Genomic DNA, 20,649 nt, shown 5'->3' on the forward strand with positions numbered 1-20,649 from the left:
TACGTAGTAAGTTCTATACCTACAAATTGAGTCGTGAGTCAGTGCGGCAATTTATAAGGCCCCGCGTGCGAAGACGACTGATAGCCCACAGTCCACGCTACGCCGAAATAAAACTTGAACAGGCTAAAAGCTGCTCTGAAAATATTTTTTTTGCTAGCAACATCCACTTCAACGGCCGCGAGAGTGGTCTAAAACGCGTTCATTTTATTTAAAACGCTCACGCCGCAGGCCACCGTTAACACAAGCTGATGTTTTCAAGATGAAAGCACGGATGAAGAAATGCCAGGATACGGCTCCACGAACGACAAAAAAAAACAGCATAGCATAATAGCACAGAGTGACTTCTTTTTAATTTTGCACCTGTTGCGGAACAGTCCGGACCGCGGTACTTACTGGTAGCAACGCAAAACACACTCCTAGCACGGACGACGCGTAATCCGCACAAAATAGGCAGCGCTACTCGTTGCACACACTCTGCTGTATGTCGGTATCCAATGGTCATTAAACGTCGCACGGAGAGCCGGCAGCGCATACAAGAAGGGTGAACTGACACGCAGTGATGGACCAAGCTCAGGTAATTGAAGGCAAACCACGAGATGTACACACCACAGAGCTTCATAACTTTATGGGACACACTCCACACCGACACAGATGAGCTAAATGTTAGGCAAGTTGGGTTTTAATTCGTACAAAACGCTGTAAAGCCACGAGCAAAATCGTGTCGGGAAATGTGTACAGTTGGAGTTGTTCTTTTAGATCAACATATACTCAAACGTGCTCTCTAGAAATGTATAAATCGCTAAATATCGTTCTCCAGAAATACAAGGTACGTCTTCGGCCAAGTGAAAAAGCATATGTCGTCTGCTTAGTTTCCCCTCTATTCAGTTTCACGTTGGCGCCGCTAGTGGCCCATTCCAAAATCTCCTCCCCAATAGATATTACAGCTCTTTTGGTGAGAGTAAAACGGACGGAACGCTGATAGAGTCGTTACCTAATCCCGAAATTTTCGCGGCTACGATAATTCATCGGGTAATTTGCTCTCTGTGTCTGCTATACCGCGCATTTTCCAAACACCGGACTGCAGCCACACCGGAGGCAATGCAAGCCACGATGGCCACTAGTACTATTTGATACATTGTTGCGGTGTTCGCGCTGCCTTTCATTACGGCAGTGGCCTGTTTGACCGAAGTAACGCTGCTTGCATGGATGGAGGGTTGGCGAATACACAACTCCTTTTTGACAAGGCACAAACGGTGATCTGTGCTGCTTATCGCACATCTTAGCCTGTGAAGGCTCACTGTTGACATTTCTGCAATGTCGCAAAAGCTTGTCGGGGCCAGAAAAAAAAACAATATCACTCCTATATCCTCCGCCGGTTTCCTTAGTATGTGTAAGTACCCATTCATGTACGGAATGACGGTTATGTTATCTGGCTTAATACTGGATTCTCTTCGTTCGCATTCGATGGAGCCGCACTTTCCTAGTTCCTTGAACAGCCCCAAGGAAATAGAGGACCAAAGATGCCTCGGGCATTCCGATTCCTCGGGGCATTATGTTTGTCTTCGGAAGCTCTCATGGACTGCATCGTTGCAGGAATATTGAAGGGCATTGTTGTAGCAACCCGTAATGCCAGCTCTCTCTACCAGCTTAGAGTGAGCAGAATCAAATGGTAATAAAAGTTTGCTGCAACTCGGCTCATACGTCCAACGGGTGCGCTCTGAAGAATATGAAAGCTTCATACCCACGGGCTTAAGTTGGCTTTGATCTGGTGCTTCACTTGTAACACGCAGCGGCGTCATGCACGATCTAAACAGGTGAAAATACATCGACTTGTACCCTTTTCGAAGCATCTTGTCTCATGTGCAGCTTTCCGGCTCATGGCCAGTAGTACTGGCTTTGGCCGCCAGGTGCCGCATTCATTTCAGTTTTGAAAATTTCTGGCTTCAGCGTCAACGCTTGTTTAACAAGCATAATAGTAGAAAGAAAAAAGCCGACTTCTTCACGGCGACGCGATCTTCGAGCACGTCTCCGCCGACTGCCAATGATAAGGCAGCTGTAGCGCGGCACTGGCAAGCAGTGGCCGTTACACTGCGTTTTGATAGCAAAGCATGGGTAGAGATTAATCGTTGGCCCGACGAAGAAGGTTGCTTTGGAGGCGTGTCTTGTTGCATGTTTTTTTTCATGAGTTAAAGCGAGAGGCTAGAGCCAACCTCACAGAGAAAATGCAGTCAAAAGTTAAAGGGCCCCAGCTTACTTGATTCTCGGTTGAGCCCAGTTGAATTGGGTTAAACCATCTTACTTTCGAAGGGCTAAGCATGATGTTTGGCCCTTTAAGAGAAAGATGGTTTTTGCGGGCCAAATTGCTACAGGTCGCGGGCACAGTACCGGGGCTCCGGTTAGACTCCGGCAAGCACTTTCTAAGACCCACTGTGCGCTATCCCAGTTGTCTTGTGTATATGCAATATATTCCCGTGCTTTATCTAAGTGTACACAATTTGGGCATCCGAGTTTACCGGGTCCCCAACGGCGACACTAGACACGGCAACGCGTTCCTGAAGGAGGAAAAGTCCTGAAATTTACTGGGATGCATACACAATTCCGAATATATGACTCGTATGAGTATTGTCCCAATCCTCAAAAGGCCATTTTTCAAAGGCCAATTCCTTATAGGTAAACTGGTAGGGAATGCCAGCTTCTCATAGAAAATATCGCAAGAGAAATACTTGTGTTTCGGGAATTGTCAGTACGCGTAAAACTTTCATTAGGAGCTTGTTTTCGACCGTTAAAACATTGTTTGCACCGGCTTTTATTTTTATAAAGCTCAGAAGTGGATGTTCCGGGCAATAATGCGAAGCATGTAAACTGGGGCTTCGCTGAGGGCAACAAGTCTTGACGAAGTTGTTAACGTGATTTGACCGCACCTTATTCTTTTTGGCACTTTCCAGCCAGGGCTAGAAAGTGCCAGAGAAGCAAAATCCACACACTAAAAATTAAGAACACACATTAACGCGTAAGATTTGAAGGTAGTGAAGCTGTGCGCCACCTTCACGACCATCGCGGTGGTTTAAATCAACGATTGCAGCGCATTTGCTCCTTCTTCGCTGCCGCAACGACCTTTACTCCATCGTTGTTGCTATAAGTGTGAGCTTCCTTCAGTTTTTTTTAGTGTTTCTACGATTACGGTGAACGCTGGAGGTTTTTGCCAATCTTCGCAAATGCTTGCCTTGATAAACGTTGCCGGGGAGGCTGGGCGGTCGCCGTGAGGCATGGGCGCACGAGCGCTAGGCGTTTTCTTATTTCTTAACTGTCGGGTAGTCCCGGCGAGATAAGCGCTCACGTGTACCCGGTATCTTTTATTTGTAGGAGATTTCCGGATGCCGAAACCCATGAATATCCCGACAGCTTCTCTTAAGAAGGCACTCTTCCAGGTGGACATAATTTATGTGCACAAATTTACATTGCGGATTCCTGTGGTATCAGCCCCGCTTCCAGACACATGTGCAGGAGGCAACTGATTTCTTTTCCTCCGGTCACCTTCCTCGTGGAGGGTACTTATTTATTTTGTGTCAATGCTGTAACCCTTGCCAGGCCATTACAGGAAGTTGACAGACGCGGTGGCCGATACCGATAGCCGCAGCACCCCTGCTTGGCCGCGTACGTGCACTGGCCAGTCACCATGGCCTAAACATTTTCACAACTCCTGTATGGTAAGTTTGCATTCATTTTTCCCCCCTGTGCAGAAGGGCACGCACGTACAGCTCAGCCGGTGCAATCTGGACGGTGAGACTTGGGTACCAAACGCCCGCATACCGGCTGTTTCGTGAGCGCGCATTGTGTGGTTGTCTGGTCTTCCTTCCTAAAAACACAGCCACCGCAGCGTTTTCAATAGCAGTCATTCAACCTTCGCTAGTCACGCTAGTCACTTGAGTGAACAATGCACATAAACCGCCAACCCGTCATCATGCGATAACGCGCTGGCACGACCCTAGTTTTATGGCGAGTCTTTTTTACGTGTTTTATTTGGTAAGGTTACCTTGACATTGAAAACATCTGTAATTCCGGTTAGCTTCTGGGGACATGTGGTGCCATAAAACACGTGCAGCGCATATTTCATCGTTAAAATTACCAGAAAAATGCATGACGTTGAACAACTGCAAAGACTGCATAGTCATTGCAAGTTTCATGTCAACAGCATTAATTATGTCTACCTGCCCAAGTTGTTATACTTATGACAAGATGCCTCGGTCCCTAAGACCCTACAGAACAATCAGCAATCCGCCGTGAAACGTTCAGCACAATTTTCTGTGATATAAAATTGCACCCTTTCCAGATTTATTAGCTAATAAAAAAATGCGTTAAATCACGAATCACAAAAAAATGTTCCATCAGTTGCACTCTTCTGGACTGTGTGCGAGTGATCGTGTATAGTGGCGTGCACTCGTTTGGCTTTGGACAATAATTCTTTTCATTGCGTTATTACCGGCAATTCGTTAAAAAATTTGCACCCTTTGTGTCGCGAAACACTGTATTCCTTCAGCGCGCCCGGTTCGAGAGTTACTAACTTTCAAAAAGATTTCAGTTGCCACAATGCACGACTGGTGTTCTTCGGTCGTGCAGAATGCCGATCACTCATCCTAGCCAGGAAACTTTCCTGGCAGCTATAACCAAATATACGTTCTTTGATGTGATAGCCCTGTTTGGACTGTGGAAGATGACTTCCTTCAACATAGTGAGTGGCTCAAAACGCGTTGAAACGAGGAAGGCCGAAGACAAGAAGGGAAATGAAGTATATATAAAATGCAGGAAAAGAAGTAAGTGCAGAAAAAGGTCACTTGCTGCTTACCATGAAAATCTAATAGTTCTCTGAGACGTGCGGGCGGAAGGGGTGTGTGGCCACTGGAGGGGCGCCTAAACGTTCTACAGCGGGGGTGAGCAAAATTTTGAGGTGAAGGGCCGATTTGCATGAAGCCGACATGGCGGAGGACCACACGGCAAATCTGTGGAGGCGGGTCAGGGGGCTCTCCAGGCGAAGAGATCAACCTAACGGAATCGGCAGTAATATTTGACAATAATATACAATGTTTTGACCAAGTGCGAAAAGGTGGGACAATGCGAACTTGAAGCGGTCAATTCCCTTTTCTTGGCTTCTACCTAAACCCATTTCAGATCAAAAATGGCGTGTCGACCTTCAGATAGGAAGTGAGAGGGCGAGCGGTAGGGATTCTGACGACACGCTGGGACCGCAAAAGTCTGCCACTCGGGACGCAGGTTGCCCACCCCTGTTCTACGGAAACGCAATTTTGATCCAGCCACCTGTTCTTTCCTTTTCCTCGGACAAGCCGACGTCACGTACATTCCACACCGGTCGGTACGTTTTGTACGCTTATGTTCGGGCCTAGAGTGTTGCAAAGGAGAAAGCTATAACGAGGTCGGCACACCACTTGGGAAACATGGGACGAATTTCTAATGGTCAAAAGAACACTTTACATTATAAAGGTGCCATTTAGGAGGAGAGGACGGGAGAAGCATTTCACCACACAAGATATGTGGGCCACCTAACAAGCATTTTAATTATTGACCGGGGGTGCGGGAGGGTAATAGATTCCCCAGTCCCCGTTGAATGGTTGTAATATATATGTATTCAGGATGGAGGTAGTCGGGCTGTCATGTGTGCAATGTATTTAGCATGATTTATGCAAGTTTCTTTGATTAACGTATTGATTAAATACCCACCCTAAAACAGGGTATGCAGCACCACTCACCTTTTACTCTTTCTTCATTTTTGTGTTCTGAACAAGGGAAACTACAACAAAAAAATCATTTCTGCTGCACCCGCTTTGTGACTTCTCCCCTCTTCTTCCCATTCGCAGTGTGTTTTTGTTTCATATGGAATCAGTTGCTCAGGCTTGGGAGGTTCGCGTTGCTTAAAACGAATTAACATGCTCCCGAACCCGCAGTTATTTCAAAGTAGCTTATTTCAAAGTAGTCAGGGTCACTCACTTGAGTGACACGAGAGGGATAGGAGTGAAGGAATGAAAAACGAAAAAGTCCCTTGAGGATATGTCTTAGCTGCGCAAAAACACACTCCTTGTCGTGTTTTCAGGCTGACAATTTTATCACGGCATTTAAAATAGAAGTACCTTTGAAAAAAAATTTAGGAGGTATTTATCACAATACGAACTGTTCAACTTAGTGTTCGATGCCTATATGAACCTTCATCGGGTAGCAGCATCACGGGTTGCAGCCAGCAGCTTTACTAGATTAGTGTGTGAACCAATACCATATGCCAATTAGGTCTTTCGCTGTCGAGTGTCATCGATTACTTGACCCTCGACCAGGTCCACCCGGTACGTTTCGTACGAACTTAAAACAGTGGAGATTTTCTTTAAAGTACCGGTAATAGCATAAAAATCAAGGTGAAGTAGGACCATCTGTTCCAGTTATTTACTCTGGTACATGAGCATTTCAGGGGGCTCTACATTTAAATATTCGTTCCATTATTCTCGACAAGAACTTCTTCAAAATATGTGCAACAAAACCACGCTTCGATGGTTGGCAGCGCCTAAAAGTACCCAGTGTGGTCCGCTAACGCAAACGGCCTTTTTAGAGAGTTCACTAAACAGTTTGACTAGAAAACATTTTTCACGCAGAGGCATGTCGAAGGGTTACACTGGCTATACACGTCTGAAATTTTTGCTGCAAAGATCCAACTGCGAAGAGCAATCGTCAAAATGTCTCTCTTTGAACAATGTGCTATAAGTCTCTTTGAACAATGTGCTATAGAACACTGTCGATGGTGCGGCGGATTTAGCCAACGTTCCCTGCTCGGAGGTGCCTGCTCGCAGGCGGGCCAGTCGGTGGTATGGCTTTCTCATCTGCTTTATTGATGGTTGTTTTTGGCCTGTTTTGGCGCAGCTTCGCGTTCATTGAGCGCTTCTGCGCACGGCTTCATTACCTTGTTCGACCGCACGTCCGGGGTAACGCGGATAAGACTGAAGTGGTCGTACGACAAAGATACGTTAACGATTGGTTTGCAGTGCGGGAAAACAAAATGTAGAGACCACATACAGCCGTCTGCCGCTGAAGAAACGTCATATTTTGCGCACTACTTGCCACGAACGAGACTCCATTTTTTAAATTCGTCAATAACAATTAGATGTTTTAGAGGTATCACAAAAGGGGAAAGGAGTGACTGGTTCTTATAAATAGCGATTTAAAAGTTCCCTCACCTTCCTCGCAGTCCTCAAACTTACTAAACTAGCTAATTTTAGTCGGCATAAACAGGAATCAATAAGCTTACATGCCAAACATTTTTATTGTTTGGTTGCTTGCGGTTGTGTCGCGTGGTGGCGTAGCTCCGAGCAACCACATCGGGATGCCGTTTCCGCGAATCCCCTGTAACGGCTGGCAGAACCTCTGGTTTCAATCTTTGTAGAGCCACGTGTGTCAATTCAAGTGATGTTGCATGGGAAGTGTTGTGAATGTCGTTTAAAGCTTTGCTTTCCAATCACCTTCACAGCGTGGATTGGAGCCAATTTTGTACTTCGAACTTAAAACATGACCTGTTGCGTAACTTGGCACTGCGTGTGCTGAAAGCTGTCGAGAAGGCGGGATTCCTTAATACCCGCGATGTCGTGGAAAAACACTAGACAAAAACCAACGCCATTCGACGCCTGTCGGCTGATAACACACTACAGAATTTTGTGCCACATCCACTACGGGTATTTGCCCAGACCGCCTAAACAAGAACATTTCCGCCGCTTGAGTTCCTCCATGGCTGCGCTCTTTTCTGGAAGGCCCTTTATTTTTTTGTGTACTGCTTGCTAATGGTATCCCCTTTTAAACAGGGTGATAATGTGTCACCTTACGAAGAAAAAAAACCTTGCAGTTATGGTTTTTAATCTTAGTTTAATAATAGCGCTGTTGTGAGGGCAGGCACAAAATGTTTTTATTTTTTTTTCAGATGGTAGCAAGTGCTAAATCTGAATGTAGTGGAAAGCTTGACAAGTAAGCCATCTCCCAGTACTCATTTTTACATATCTTTAAAAACGTCAGTAATATAAAGTATTTTCTTCAACCTGTATGGCAAAGCTCGCGGGCCTGGTCTGCCAAGTTTTACGTCTCCACTGATGATTGGTGCAAATATTGATAAAACATTGATAGCGGAAACATTTATGACGAAACATTGGTGGAAATAGTGAAGTACAACTACTTCTTATTTTTCTAAACCAGGGTATCACCTATAAAAAGCTTTATTAAGTTTAACTGTGTTACTAATTCAAACAACGTGCTGCCCTTGCAAATGCAGTTATCTTTGAGTTGGTGTTATTAGGCGTACTTATATTATTTGAATGGCGGTTTAAATAGTAATATAAATTACAGTGGAAAAAATTCAATGCGGAAAATTCAACTCGATAACCAGGCCTTCAGGAGATTTATGTACGCGGGGGAGTGATCAGACACGTTCACTGTCAAATCTGTTACACAAAAACAAAAGAAAAATCAATATTTTTGTGTTATTGTGGAACGTAACCGAGTTAAAACCCTCGTAGTCGGAAAATTGCAATTTTTTTAATCCTTTCCAGCCGTTGAAAAAATTCGCACTAAATTAATCGCGGTAAGATACGCTTTCGTTAGATTAGATCTCCTTTTAAAGAACGTCTAATGAGCATGCGGGCCCGGTACGGCTAATCTTTATTCTAATGTTTGTGTTAAGAATTGTGTAAAGCCAAACTGAAGTTATTTTGAAGTGTGTGTAATATCGAAACACCGGAACTTTTTACGGGAATTAATGCCAGTGGTGTCCCAAAGGCTAAATTCAATTCCGCCTCGAGACAGCGACTGGTAAACGATGGTCTAGCGCACAGACATAGGCAGGTGCCTATCTTGTGTTGGCGAAGGGACCATTTCAACACCAAATTGCTGTCACAAAACTCTTTCTATTTTGGCCTGAAAAAGATCATTTGGCTACCGAACTATAGATAATTCATCACATTTAATGGGGCCACCAAATAGTACAAGTGGTAACCAGGTGCTGAATATGAGACATTATACAGGTGAAGGTTAATAATTAACAGACATGCAGTCCTAGAGAAAAACAGTCGAACGGCAGTAACGCACAAAAATCAGCATTGTGGCGATAAAACAGTAGTTGTATTAGCGCTCATCCAGGCAGGCGAAAACGTAATCAACACATTTCAAATTGCGGAGGTTGCAGCAAGCAGTGACCTGTAATAAACTACAAACCTAAATATTTTAACATCGTATGCACAGAGAGGAATTTGAAACGTTTGGCATGGCTTCCACACCTAAAAACACAGATTTCCTCGCAAAATTGAGGCTATCTCTAACAACGCATTTCCTATAGGAGTTATTTCCCGGCTTACAAAACAAAGACGAAACATATTCCTGGTGAAATTGAGGCTATCTGTACCAACTTATTTCCTGTCTCATTTATTTCCACCGACCAAACGACCGACCAACGGCTTTCTGACCGACTCATCATAGGACCGCCGCAACGGTTAAGCCAGCACAGTTGCAAATTTTTCAGTGCATTGTCCAAATCAAAATTGGGAGCGAATAACCTGTCTTACACATTTTTAAGGCTCTTAAGCCCAAGGATACATGCTATTACTTTCTGCTCAAAATATCGCTTTTCTACAATAGTCTAGGAAATTCAGAAATTTATACTTTTTGTTACTTTACGCGCCGATGCTTCGCTTGCACTACGGGCACGCCCTAGTAGGGGTCTCGGGAAATATATTGATCAACCGGGTATCTTCACAACCAACGACATCTTCAAAAAACGGGTGTTTTTCCTTTTCGCCTTTACCACAAAAGCGCCTGCCAAGGCTGATAATCCAACGCGTGTCTTTGTGCTCAGGAGCACAACGCGGTACCCACTGAACCACCGCGGCGGCTAACTTCATACAACACTCCTAGAAAAAAAGTAACCGGGACCCGGACATCAATGACCACTAGCACCAGTAAGTTAAGAAATGATGATTTTGGAGGCTGAGAAAAAAAATAATCGTGACAGGTAAGAGAAACTGGATATGTGTATAAATATCAATAAGTTGGTCAACACAGACATCACTGAGCACCAGCATCAGTGCGCTAAGAAATGAGCTTTTTGAAGGCTGAAAAAAAAAATAATCTTGAGAGGCAACAGAAACTCGATACGTGTATAAAGATGCAAAAATCGGTCAAGCCAAACATCACTGAGCACGAGCACCAGTTAGTTAAGTACGGAGCTTTGCGAAGGCTGACAAAAGAAATAATCGTAACAGGCAACAGAAACTCGATATGTGTACAAAGATCGATATGTCGGTCAACCCGGACATAAATGAACACCATCACCAGTAAGTTAGGAAATCAGATCTTTGAAGGCTGACAAAAGAAATAATCGTGAGGGGCAACAGAAACTCGATATGTTTATAAAGATCAAAATGTCGGTGAAGACGGACATCACTGAGCACGAGCACCAATAAGTTAGGAATTGAGGTTTATGAAGGCTGGGAAAAGAAATAATCATGAAAGGTAACAGAAACTTGATATGTGTATAAAGATCGATATGTCGATCAACCCGGACATCACTGAGCACCAGCACCAGTAAGTTAAAAATGAGGCTTTTGAAGGCTGAGAATAGAAATAATCGTGAGAGGCAACAGAAACTCGATATGTGTTATAAGATTGATATATCGGTCAACCTCGACATCACTGAGCACCAGCACCAGGAAGTTAAAAAATGAGGTTTTTGAACGCTGAGAAAAAAAAAATAATCGGGAGAGGTAACAAAAACTCTATATGTGTATAAAGATCGATATGTTGGTCAACCCGAACATCCCTGATCACCAGCACCAGTAAGCTAAGAAATGAGGTTTTTGAAGGCTGAGAAAAGAAATAATCGTGAGAGGCAACAGAAACTCGATATGTGTTATAAGATTGATATATCGGTCAACCTCGACATCACTGAGCACCAGCACCAGGAAGTTAAAAAATGAGGTTTTTGAACGCTGAGAAAAAAAAATAATCGGGAGAGGTAACAAAAACTCGATATGTGTATAAAGATCGATGTGTCTGTCAACCCGGACATCACTGATCACCAGCACCAGTAAGCTAAGAAATAAGGTTTTTGAAGTCTATGCTAATCAATATTTCTGATTGAGCTAAATTCTTTCAATTTCTGCTGCTTTGTCGCTTTTCAATTTTAGAGCTAAGTGACATAACCAGGAAACTTGCGGTAATTAGATACTTTACAAAAATTCACGGTGCATAAAGTTTTCATTTCAACATTTCATCGTAATCTTTCTCTTCTTGGTTTGAAGTGACTGCACAGACATGATATAAATTAGTGGTTGGTACACTCGTGAAACTCCCGATCATTTGTTATCTGCGCATGTCATATATGAAAAGCAGGCCCTTATTATTGCAATAAGCTGACGTTCTTACTTGTAAGGCAGTGTGTTTAAGGCTTGTCTAGATGATACTAGATATGGCCTTGACAAATTTTAAAGAAGGCGTTGAGCAATATATAGTTAACTGCTTCATCATCTACAAAAAATATATCGCCAGTTTCTTTTTAGGACCTAGCAAATTCGTAAGGGCCTATTCAATGAAAATTGGCAGTGTACAGGGAACAAAACGTTACGGTCCCTTTTTGCGGTGCTTTCTGCGCCGGCATATTTTGTGTTAGCGCGGTGATTTCTATATTTGATTTTGTTTGGATGTTTCTTTTCGTTGTATACCAACGCCATCCCTTTAATTCAGTGAGGTTCAGTGCGCAATCCGCGACGTTGACAATTGTACTAGCTCAAAATGCCACGTCGGGATTGATTAGTCGAAGGTGGTATATTAACATTGTCCACCTTTTCGGGGCAAGTTTAAACTATCAATAAATTGTGCCGAACTTTTTTCTCACATCCAAGTTTACTTACATCGCCTCAGATACGTAGCCAAATGCACATTACGGGCAAGGTCATAGGTGTTTATTGAAACTGGGATGTATGCTCACTACTGTTTTTAAACATTTTGCATTTTAAAGGGAGGTGAGATAGTTTTTATGCTTCAACAAAATTGCATAACTACGCAGCCACAACAATTGCGATCAGCTGTTTTGAGAAATATAGCTGTATTACATAAAATTATTTGCAAAAATTACGTCATGGTTCTAAAGACAAAAGTGTCGCGAGAAGATATCTGTTGCACAAAAGAGAAAACTATTTTGCGTGTATTAGCATGATCGCTCTTTGCGACGTCAATATAGTGCTGATATCGGTATCAATTATCCAATGCATACCAAAATACGCATTAGGTGTTGTAGGGTATAAAGTAGTGCAGCATAGATACCAATAAAATCTCCCATGCCACCATAGGGCTATCCCCTGTTGAGGCTACGTAACACGGGCGGCGGGCCACCCTATGAACTGAAAACGATAGCGTTTACGAACCAGCATTTTGTACGCGTGCCGGAGTCAGTCAGTCATGTTCGCTAAAATTCGCAGTTTAAGTATCCCGTCTGCCTGACCCTTTTCAGTAATCGCCAAGCCTCGTGCATACGTGCGTCGCTACCCTTCCGGTTACGGCTGCGTCTACCTGGACGGCACAGCACTAACTGAATAATTCATTGTATGGCCGTTATGAAAGCAGAATGATCTATATAAGTTAGCAAACTTGGATGAGTAGGTGATGAATGATGACCACAACGTAAGAGCGCATTCAATAGCAAATGCAAAAAGAAGGGAAGAAAATGTCAGGACGCAGAACTGCTTTTACCCCTTCGGAAATACATCAGTAAAGCCAGTGAAACACAAACAGAAAAGAACGACATAAAAACAAACAGCATTACTGTAACGGGTATCGGCACGTGAGTCATTCCAATAGCGCAGGACTTCTCGGTGAGCGTAATCAAAGCCCCATTGGCTCCCGCATATTGCACCACGTGAGCGCATTGTTCGTCGTTCTATCTTCATCTGTGCCCTAATTGGTTGCACAGCACGTCAATATTGTTTAGACCATTGTGTTCCAATATTTATATACATCAATCGGCGTGAAACATTTTTATGGTAAAGAAACAGTGATACCAAGAGAAAACTTACGCTCCACCCATCTTGGTGGCCCCTTGTTGTAGAGGTTTCTGGGATGTTCACCGTACTTTCTTCGCCTTCATTCGTAGTTCCAAAAGAACCGCCCAAAGCTATAACTGCCAGTGCAGAAATTGCGGCGTCGACTTTTCTCATCGCCGCAGCCTTTAGAAATACATGAAACTAATAAACAGTGTATATTTCGAAGACCTTCATATAAGTGCTTCATGCACAGACATCTCCCAAACTACATATTTCGATGCCCCTCCCACCAACGTGTAACAAATCAGAATAGAAAATTTGCTCGATGCCTAAAGGCCAGTAAACAGCGTTTGGCATAAGAACCTTTGTCACGAGTCTTGTGTATCCGAGGCCGACGTCAATAAACTGGTGAGATAGAGCCGAAAGAATTCCACAGCTATTATATTTTAGGGGAAAGTCACCGCCAAAACAGTTTTGGCCTTTTGGTTGTCGTTAATTTTAGGCACACTTAGAGATTAAGTTGTTATTTGAAAGATGTCTATCCGCTTCTCACATTCCTAGCCGTGGTTCATTGTGCCTTCGAGTACAGAACCTGTAAGATCTTTAGCATCATTTTGGGGCAACCCATTATTCGTTCCCATTATTTTTGTGTTTAAAAAGGACATCCTGTGCCACGTACGAGCGGTTCCTAAAAAAAGGATGTCCAATAATATTTTTTAACAGTCACAAGACTGTAGTCGCGTGTAAGGATAGAGATATATCTTTTTTGTGAGCATATAAGCAACATGAGCGCCCTTTGTATTTTTACAGGCATGAAAGACAAAGTTTTTGTCGAGAAAATAGCATGTGCAACTTTTCAAAGTCCGAAGCGTCATACCATGGCAGGAAACTATCACATTGCGTGTATCCTTATTTATGCGGTATAGCCAAATTTGTCAATTCGTGTGGTAGTTAAAAACGTAGCGCTGGGTTCACATAGGTGCTATGCAACAAAGCACTTGTAGGATGTGGTGATTGGTCCCTTTACTTTCGCGAGCCGAAGCCCTCAGTTCAGGCGTTACTTCAAAGCTTGAAAATGACGCGAGCAATTGTTTTCCCTATACATGCGCGGAGAACTCAGGCCTGCGATATCTTGATAATAAAGACAAATCCAGTGAATGATATTGTAAAAGCGCACAAATTGAAAAGAACTCTTCAATATTCAGTAACAATGAGTGTTTGATGCGGATCGATATATGTTAAATAAAATAACTACTGGGTGCAATAGCTGGTTTATCGTGCAGTCTTAATGCCAGGAATGACACCCTCTTGCAATATGCCTTCAGAATACAAATTCTTGGTGTTTGTGCACGCAAGCCCATTTCCGGTTACCTTCAACTTTTCGACAGAATAACCCTTCCCTATGCGGGAGGTAGAAACCACAAACTGCGATCTAAATTTTCACACTCCCGAAGGTCGCCCCCTCCTGCTTACAGAGCGCGTTCAAATGTGCACTTTATTTATTTAGACATACAGCAAGCAGCATCACTGCCCAAGCATGAGAAGGGTACAAAAGTTGAGTATACGAAGTATGGTTAGACACGCCAACACATGCACACGTCATATTCGATAAGGGCAAACGGTTCCATTGTTCTACGGTGTTAGGAAATAAATTCATGAAATATGTTACTGCGGGCAAAGTAAGGTCACATGGTTTTGCAGTGATTGATTCTTGATGATCTCTGTAGTGCGAGAAGTAGATAATCTTCTCGTGACAGGCCGGGTTTGTTTTAGTACAGTAGACATAGGAATTTTAGGCGGGCGACCTACCTGCGGAGATGAAGTGATGGCAAGTCAAAAGTCTACCATTTTCATTACTGATGACGATGTCCTCTAATCTGACAAAATATACCATGCAGCAAGACGCTGGATACGCTCAATATTCGTAATATTGGTGACATGAAACAAATCCGCAGCTCTTGAGGCGTAGTGGAGGACTGGGCTAATCATGGTGTGATAATCTTTTTATTTAATGTTACGAAGACATACTCTCAGTTTTCTTCTCAAGGAGCAAAGCTTCTTTAAGCTTTGTTGCAGATATCGATATGCATTTTCTATTTCAGAATATTTGTAATTGTTAAGCCCAAGTATGTGACAGACGTTAGAAATCCGAGAGCACGGTTTTTAAAACCATATGTGAAAATAAGTGGATTTTTCTTAGCTGCAACGACAATCGAAACGGATTTTAAAAAATTATTATATCCACCCCTTATCGCACCAGTCCACGAGTTTACAAACATTTTCATTCAATGCAGCCTGAGAAGAACCCCTCTTGATAATAGAGTAAACAACGAAGTCATCTGCAAACAATTTGACCTTCATGGTGTCACCGGTATCTTTCGCAATATTATCAATGTACACTAGGAACAACAACGGTCCCAACACCTAGCTCTGTGGTACTCCTGATAATACGCCCAGATTATCTGACCGAACACCATGATATTCAACAAATTGGGTACCGTTTCCAAGGTAAGCCTTTATCCAACGAACTTTTATTTCGGGTAAACCGTTCTCTGGAAGCCTAGACACAAGTAAATTGTTCAGCACCTGGTCGCAGGCCTTCGGCAAATCTAAAACTATTGCATTGATTTGTCGGTGATTATCGATTGCGGCTGCAAAGCCATGAATGACAGTTACTAGTTGTGTTGTTGTAGATACGTTACGCCTAAATCCATGCTGGTACTCAGCAAAGAAGTTTTTACCTTCAAGGTGCTTCAACATATGGCTTGCTATTACATATTCAAGTATTTTGCAGAAGGCACTGAGAAATTAAATCGGCCTGTAGCTTTTCGCATCTAAAGGGTCACCTGATTTGGGTATAGGAATTACTTCACCGTCAACTAGTCATGTGGCAAAGCGCTCCGGTTGAGCGATGCTTCAAAAAGTAAGCAAAGGGTTTGCGACAGTATATCAGAATATCGCCCTAAAACGGTGTTTGGGATGCCATCAGCGCCACATTAGTTCTTTACAGCAACCTTTACAGAAGTGCGAATATACCTGGTTGGTGTAATCCGACATCGGGAATTGGAATGTGTATTGATGATGTGCAAGATTCTTCGATCTGGGTAAAAAATGGATGCAGGTTGCGAGAAAGACATGAAAAACGTGGAATTAAATTCGTTTGCAATCTCTTTGGGGACTGTGGTAGTTTTCCCTATATTCTTTATTTGCTTGGTATGCCGCTTAGTGCCTGATAAAAAGCGCCAACATTTCTAGGGTGATTCCTCTAGGAATGTTGAAAGAATTTGGCTGTAAAAGTTAGTACGTGCACTATGCAACTTGACGAGGAGGTCATCCTTCAGAGTGCCCTGTAGCTTAATAGAGTGCTAAAGCGGCAGCTTAATAGAGTGCTAAAAAGCCAATAAAAGCTATCTGAGGAGGTGGTTGGGCGCATTTCCTGGCCGCTATTACGGGCTTTGGCGACGGAGTCAACGTATCTCCAGTGCCACTACCGAATACGCCAGGTACCAGCCAATTTTGTTGTCGCCTCAATTTGCCCTACCACACTGAGAGGTTGGTTTCGTTTTGCTGCGCAGGCAACAAATGCGCGTTCGTTTGGAATATATACGTCGCAGAAAAATGATTTACATCAGCTAGCAAACCTGGACGAGTAAGCGATGTGATTTCGGGGATGTGATTACCCAATTCCTGACCACCACTTGTATTATTTATGGGCATATATGCCATCCAAAAGAGTTCAACATCGTCCAAGCTCTACGTACTTAAATATGTGCCCACTCCCGCCTTACAGCATAACCCTAAAAATTATGATTAACAATTTATTAAATGGTCTGCAGGTCCGAAAGAAACAGAATAGCTCGTTGCGGGAGTGAAAAAGCCAGTGCACATTTCGGAAATGCGAAAGACGGTCGTCTGGTAGGGCTCACAAGACCAACAGGGCACTAAACGCAAATATGTTCTGAAGGACTGGGGGGGGGGGCGCGAGAGAAGCAGGTGGAGGAGACTCTCAACTACCATTGTGTACAAATACGGAGCGTAATCAAACAGTGAATGTTTTAGTAATCACATCCACATGCTGCGGGTCAACTGTTCGTTTGTTTTTCAACTACAAGCAATGTGTGTTCACTCGGCGGCAACATTTTTAAGTACAGATGGTACGCAATTGACAAACGAGTAAAGGTGTCGTCTGCGTGTGGTATCTCACGAGGTCCTCTGATTTTAGTTTGTGCTAGTTTCTGCAGGCTTCCTCTTACGTATGGTGATGTTTTGAAAAATCCTGCAGTCGCGGACGCAGCTTGCCCTTCTGATGATTCATTTATTGTACGGTTTAACGCTCCGACGCAGCGCAGGCGATGAGGCGCGCCGTTGTGGAGGGCTCCGGATTAATTTTGACCACCTGCAAATCTTTAACGTGCGCCGAAATCTCGCTCACACGGGCGTTTTTGCTTTTATACTCCATCAGAAAAGCGGCAGCCGCGGCCGGGAATCGAACTCACGACCTCGTGCTCAGCAGCGCAACCCCTTAGCTACACTCAGCCACCGTGGCGGGTGCCCTTGTGATGAGCCTTTAACGATATGGGTTACTGTTTTACTGTTTGGATTGGTCCACACAGAGTTAAGAGGAAAAGAGACACCGGCACGAACGGGTATCTGAAGATAACACATAAATTTAAATAATAAAGGTTGAAACGGTGCCGCCTCTCCCTCACTGGTCCCGAGGACGGGGTAGCGTCGGAGCTCGTCCGGCTCTTGGTAAGGTAGGAGCATGTCAGGAGGATGGCAGGTTCCGGGCCGTAGAGGCGCGATCCTTGGCTCTCGCGCCGAGGTGCGCGGGAGGCGCATCGCTGGATGGGGGCTTGAGAGCTCGCGATCCAGGGAACGCGTACTACGGTGGGCGGTGGAGGGGATCTCGGATTGAAACTTCGGGTACGCCGGTCCGTGGTGGTGGGAGGTGCAAGGAAAGGCGTTTTTCTCCGTCTCGTTCTTGGGCCCGAATGCCGGAGTGCGCTATGGGACTTCTCCTGCAGTGACTTCTTCTGTCCGGATCGCTTGGCGTGGGGTGGAAAAGATTACCCGGGGGCTTGTCACGACGCCTTCTTATACCCTTCGAGGGTTGCGAGGAGAGAAGGGATGGCGTGTTGGGTAAAGGAGGTCCGGTGGGTCATTGTTCGCTCCCCGCGCGTACGTGACACCTCCAGCAGCATTGGGGGTGCTTCAAAGTCTGCTTGGGCTCATTTCCGCGAAGGACAGCTTTGTATGCACTTGGAATGGTACGAAATGCGGTACTGGAAACGACCTAACGTCACACGCTATATGACCGGGGTATAGGGTTGGGAGGCGATCATTTGAGGACAAGACGACCAAGTATTATGTTCTATGGCGGAGCACTTTACTTTCCCCGCCTGTCATTGTAGCTCGCCCATTGTCACTGTATCCATCCAGGGGTGTAGGTAAAAATGGTCCCGAAAAACTTGGTCTAGGAAAAAAATAGCCCCGAAGAAATGAACCTGGAAAAATTGGTTCCATATCTAAGGTAGGCAGAAATGGTCCCAGAAAAATTCTTCACGAAGCCAAGGCAGCGAAAAGTAGTCTTGTTCGAGTAAAGCCGGTTAATCGAAACAAGAACGTTTGCTTTGCCTAAACTCAGGTTGTGTTGCTTTCATGGCCTCTTTCACATTTATTTTCTTGTTTGCCGTTACGCTAGCTTAATCGACAGATGTTTCCCATTGATGACGTCTCAACCACATATGGCAGCACATCTCTATGTTTTAAACCTGCACGTTCCGAGGTGTGTAAATCCCTGCCACACAACCGGACAGGTAAAGGTACCGGCAGGAAAAATAGGATACATCTGGTGATGTGTAGTGAAAGGAACGAGCATTAGAGGGGGCTAACCAGGGCACTAAATAATAGTGGACAGGTGCGGCTGTAATGTTCGTACAAGAGTTCAAGGCATATCAACAGAAAGTTTCTCCTTCCCCCATTGCAATATTTTACGTGTTTTGCCTTAACTTTTTTTTACACTTTTTGTTGCTGTTTGTTGCTCTTGAATGCGTTTTTTTTTGTTCATTAATGGTTTGGCATAAATATTCTATATATAAGTATTTACATTTTTACAACGTTTCACTCCATATTAGCAGTGTTCCTATGCTGTTCGATAATTTTCTGTCATACACTTTTATAAGAATTCATGGCAGTTTTATTATAGAACTGTCAGGCAGAAAGGTCAAGAAACATGAAGCACTGATCTCTGATGAAAACACGTACAATTATTTACAGTTTAAAGTGATGTCCGAAAGGATGTTTCACTCAGCACTTAAAATCTGATGGTGTGTCTCACACCATCAGGAATTCTTGTTATTTTTGTTCTTGGGTGTAGCCGGAACACAAAGTCGGTGCTGCATCTGGACCTAAGATGACAGAGATTCAGACATTTTGGTGGAAGACATTTCGGTGCAGGACGTTTCGGTGCGTAAGATTTCAGCGGCGGGACACTTTGGTGCGCGGGAATTTAGGTGCACAGGCATTTCGGTGCATGGACATTGAGATGCACGGTCGTTTCGGTGCACAGACATTTTTATGCACGAACATTTCGGTGCAGGACGTCTCGGTGCGGCCATTTCGGTGCACGGGATGTGACAGACATTATTTTAATATTTGAACTGTAACATTTTCATTTCGTAGGATGATATGACCTAACGTTGGAGAGTTGTTTGTCCGCACTGCGCCAAAACGAATGCTAAACCAAGGCGGAGCAGCAGAGCGTAAAACCCCATTGCGACAGTAGATGTGAAAGATTAACTTTGTTAATTAACTGCCGTTCCAGGTTCTTTTTTAACATACGTGTGAAAAACCCTAATACCCTAATTCCAGTGTTACCGAAGTACATTCATTTCACTTCACCCAACGCTGCAAAACTCTGATGCGTCTACTCCATTCCTGCCTCTCCTCCCCCCGCCAGCAGGACTGCTCCGAAAAAAGAGGAAAGAAATAAGCTAGCTTAAGCGCGTGTGCATTACCTTTCTGTATCAATCTTGTCTTCGCAGCATTCGGTGTTGTTTACATACAAGCTAATCAACGATTGTATTTACATGGGTATCGCTAAAGTTGTGGGGGTTAGGGGAGGCCTGGGAACCACCGGGCACCAGTTGCCATGGTAGAGAGAGGCAGGTGTCACCTGTGCTTGCCAAACTGAAACTGGAAATTGAAAACTTGAATACGACTGTCGTTGTTCTTTACAAACAAGCAGATTCAAGACTTTGCCCTCTTACAACAGAAGTAATGAAGGATGTCTGGGGTGTACGTGATATGGGTGACTTGACGACTTAACGGGTAGTTTTAAAATAGGGGGCGCAAACCCTCTGGCGCACCCAACTGCCTTGGGCGCAGTACTGCTCATGCAAGGCACGAAATGTTTGCGCACGTAAATGTCCATGCACCGAAATTTATGTTCACCAAAACGCCCGTGCACTGAAAAAGACCGTACACCGATATGCCTGTACTCCCAAAATTCAGCACCGAAACGTGCTAGACAGGGACAACGCTGTGCGCTTCTTTGGTGGAGCTCCCAAGGCTTCGTTTGAAA

At 44.1% G+C, this 20,649-nt stretch overlaps 1 protein-coding gene across 2 annotated transcripts in view; it reads right to left on the reverse strand.

Moving 5' to 3' along the window:
- LOC144167231 (uncharacterized) overlaps positions 1 to 13,342 on the reverse strand; it is a 78,996-nt gene extending 65,654 nt beyond the window's left edge. For both annotated transcript variants that reach the window (XM_077696571.1, XM_077696570.1), the window contains exon 1: positions 13,098 to 13,342. In XM_077696571.1, the coding sequence (XP_077552697.1) occupies positions 13,098 to 13,108 (11 nt within the window). In that variant the 5' untranslated portion in view covers positions 13,109 to 13,342. The remainder of the gene's footprint in view (positions 1 to 13,097) is intronic.
- Between the last annotated feature and the right edge of the window lie 7,307 nt (positions 13,343 to 20,649).

Source organism: Haemaphysalis longicornis, unplaced genomic scaffold, assembly GCF_048455015.1.
Source record: "Haemaphysalis longicornis isolate Haplotype H1 unplaced genomic scaffold, Haemaphysalis longicornis Haplotype H1 scaffold_2, whole genome shotgun sequence".
Classification (NCBI taxonomy): Eukaryota; Metazoa; Arthropoda; class Arachnida; order Ixodida; family Ixodidae; genus Haemaphysalis; species Haemaphysalis longicornis.